Source organism: Poecilia reticulata, linkage group LG10 (genome assembly GCF_000633615.1).
Source record: "Poecilia reticulata strain Guanapo linkage group LG10, Guppy_female_1.0+MT, whole genome shotgun sequence".
NCBI classification, from domain to species: Eukaryota; Metazoa; Chordata; class Actinopteri; order Cyprinodontiformes; family Poeciliidae; genus Poecilia; species Poecilia reticulata.
The window spans coordinates 24209787-24212502 of NC_024340.1; the positions used below are offsets into that span (position 1 = coordinate 24209787).

Consider the following 2716-nt stretch of genomic DNA (forward strand, 5'->3'; position numbering starts at 1 on the left):
TTGCTGCTGAGTGGAGGAGAGCCTCCATCCTGCGCTTTAATGCTGAACTGGAAATCTTTGATCTGCTCATAGTCAAAAGATCGCACTGCTTGAATGACTCCATTATCAGCACTGATGGACACATATGAGGAGACTGGTACTCCGTTAACAAAGGAGTCCTCCAAAATGTAAGAAACACGRGCATTCTGGTTCCAGTCAGCATCTGTAGCTTTCACTGTAAATACAGAGACACCTGGTGTGTTGTTTTCTACAATGTAGGCCTCATATGAGCTCTTCTCAAAGACAGGTGCGTTATCATTCACATCAGAGATCTGCAAGGTGAAAGTGATGCTGCTGGAGAGGGAGGGTACTCCTTCATCAGAGCAAATTACTGTGATATTAAACTCAGAATATGTTTCCTTATCTAATTCACTGTCTGTCACTAAACTGTAGAAATTATTTGCTGACATTTTCAGAACAAATGGCATATGTTCATTGATAAAGCATTTCACTCTCCCATTTTCTCCAGAGTCAATATCCTCAATATTTATCACTGTTACAACTGTATTTACTACAGCATCCTCTGATATAACATTTGACTTTGACATTATACTAATTTCAGGCTTATTGTCATTAACATCTTGCACTTCAACAATTAGCTTACATGAATCAGTAAGTCCTCCATCATCTGTTGCACCTATAATAATTTCAAATAATTTGTTTTTTTCGAAGTCAATATTTCCAATTAGTGATACCTCTCCACTTTCCTTGTTTATCTCAAATATTTTCCTAACGTTCGCTTGCGTACTTGTGATTGAGTATGTTATTTTCCCGTTAGGACCTTGATCTGCATCTGAGGCTGTAACAGAAGCAACACTAGTGCCAATAGGGGAGTTTTCTGTAAGTGCTGCCTTGTACGTTTTCTGTGTAAAACGCGGAGCATTATCATTTACGTCTAAAACTGTTATTACAATAAGCATCGTTCCCGACATTTGTGGGTCTCCTCCATCTATGGCGGTCAGTACTAGATTAATCTGCTCCTCTGTYTCTCTGTCTAAAGGCTTCTGTAACACCATCTCCACATTTTTCTTATCATGTGGATTATTGTGCAGCTTCAAAGCAAAATTATCGCTTGGTTTTAATTCGTATTTTTGAACAGCATTGATTCCAACATCATGATCCTCAGCCCTCTCTAACACAAATTCTACTCCTGGTGTTGCTGATTCACTTATTTTGAAATTCATCTCGCCTTTTTCAAATGTCGGTGCATTATCATTRACATCTGTAACCTGGACAGTAACGGTGTAAAATTCTATAGGATTCTCCAAAATTATCTGAAAGTCTAGACTACAAACCGTAACCTCTGTGCACAGCGCCTCTCTGTCGATCTTTTCTTTTACGAAGAGCAATCCTCTTTCTCTGTTCAGCTCCACGTACTCCAAACTGTTCCTGGTATGAATCTTTGCTTTACCCGATATAAAACGTTTCGTATTTAAACCTAAGTCATGTGCGATATTTCCCACMAGGGACCCCTTTGGCATTTCCTCTGGAATAGAGTAGCTTATTTGTCCGATCGCGGAGCTGATGAGGAAGAGAAAGAACAACGCCAGTAGTACTTGCCGCTTCATTGTTTGATCTGATTCTCTCCCTATGAAGCCCAGTCTCTATTTCCACAAAAAATKGTGTTAATCGTCCCACATCAAATCCGAGCGTGTCCTCATRAAACACTGACGGCGGAGAAATYCGAAATGAAAATGTGCAAACGCCAAGATTTTTTAAACAACCATCGTCCGTCAGCAATTTTCGGAGGCTTTCTTTTCGAGCTCCCTTTGCAATATGGCGATGTTACAAAGGAGACGCAGCAGCTTCACCCATATACTGGGTCAACAAATTTGAAGTCAACAGCGGCGCTAAGAGTCCACAGAATAAAACTGCAGAGCAGAATTAGGATGTTCAGCTTTTAATGTTTTTTGCATAAAAAAGAACAACAAAAAACCGCATTAAAACATGAAGCTTGACTGACCTGACTTGACACATAAATACAAAATATTCAGACGTTAAAGTCAAAAATAATTTTAAAATCAAGATCGTTCAGACTTTAAAGTCCAAATCTTACATGTTTCAACAATAAGAAGGAATGTCAAAGAGGGGTTGCAAAGTGGAAACGAAGTTAAAACAAAATCCCTGTCCATGATGCTGGCGTTAAAAAGCGCTGCGAAGAAGTAAAATATTCTGATTGATGAAGATGTAAGATAATTTTCTAAAATAACTAAAAATACCAAGGACATATTTAGAAAATAATTTACTTCAGAAGGGTCTATAAACCAGAATCTGTCTTTCCATTATCTGACAACTCAGTCTGCTATTTATTTATTTAGGTTTAAGTTTGTTTTTTTTCCAAATTCACACTGCCAACTCACRAATACTCTCTTCATCCAGCAGTGTATTTTATCACAATGCAGAACATGTTAACTTTTTATGAAACTTACGGTAATTTTAACCATTTGATGACAGACAAAATGAGTGAAAAAACAAAACTTTCTAACCTCTAAAGGAGAGTCGGGTTCATCCAGAATGTTTTTCTCACTCTGTATCCGCTGCATCGTCCCTGTTGAACTGGGTTCCATTATCAACATGTTGTGATTAGCAGCATTCCCGAAGTTAATGTCACTCTTTCTGGAGTCAGTTGTCCTGCACACCTCGTAATTGTACACGTGTGGCAGAGTTCCTGTTCCCA

General features: G+C 38.6%; 2 protein-coding genes across 10 annotated transcripts in view; both read right to left on the reverse strand.

Moving 5' to 3' along the window:
• The window catches only part of LOC103471710 (protocadherin beta-16-like), a 6965-nt gene extending 4449 nt beyond the window's left edge, over nt 1-2516 (reverse strand). The window contains exon 1 of the mRNA XM_017306995.1: nt 5-2516. Coding sequence (XP_017162484.1) covers nt 5-1607 — 1603 coding nt within the window. The 5' untranslated portion in view covers nt 1608-2516. The remainder of the gene's footprint in view (nt 1-4) is intronic.
• The window catches only part of LOC103471737 (protocadherin gamma-C5-like), a 276959-nt gene that overhangs the window by 104456 nt on the left and 169787 nt on the right, over nt 1-2716 (reverse strand). The gene's annotated exons all lie outside the window — the stretch shown is intronic.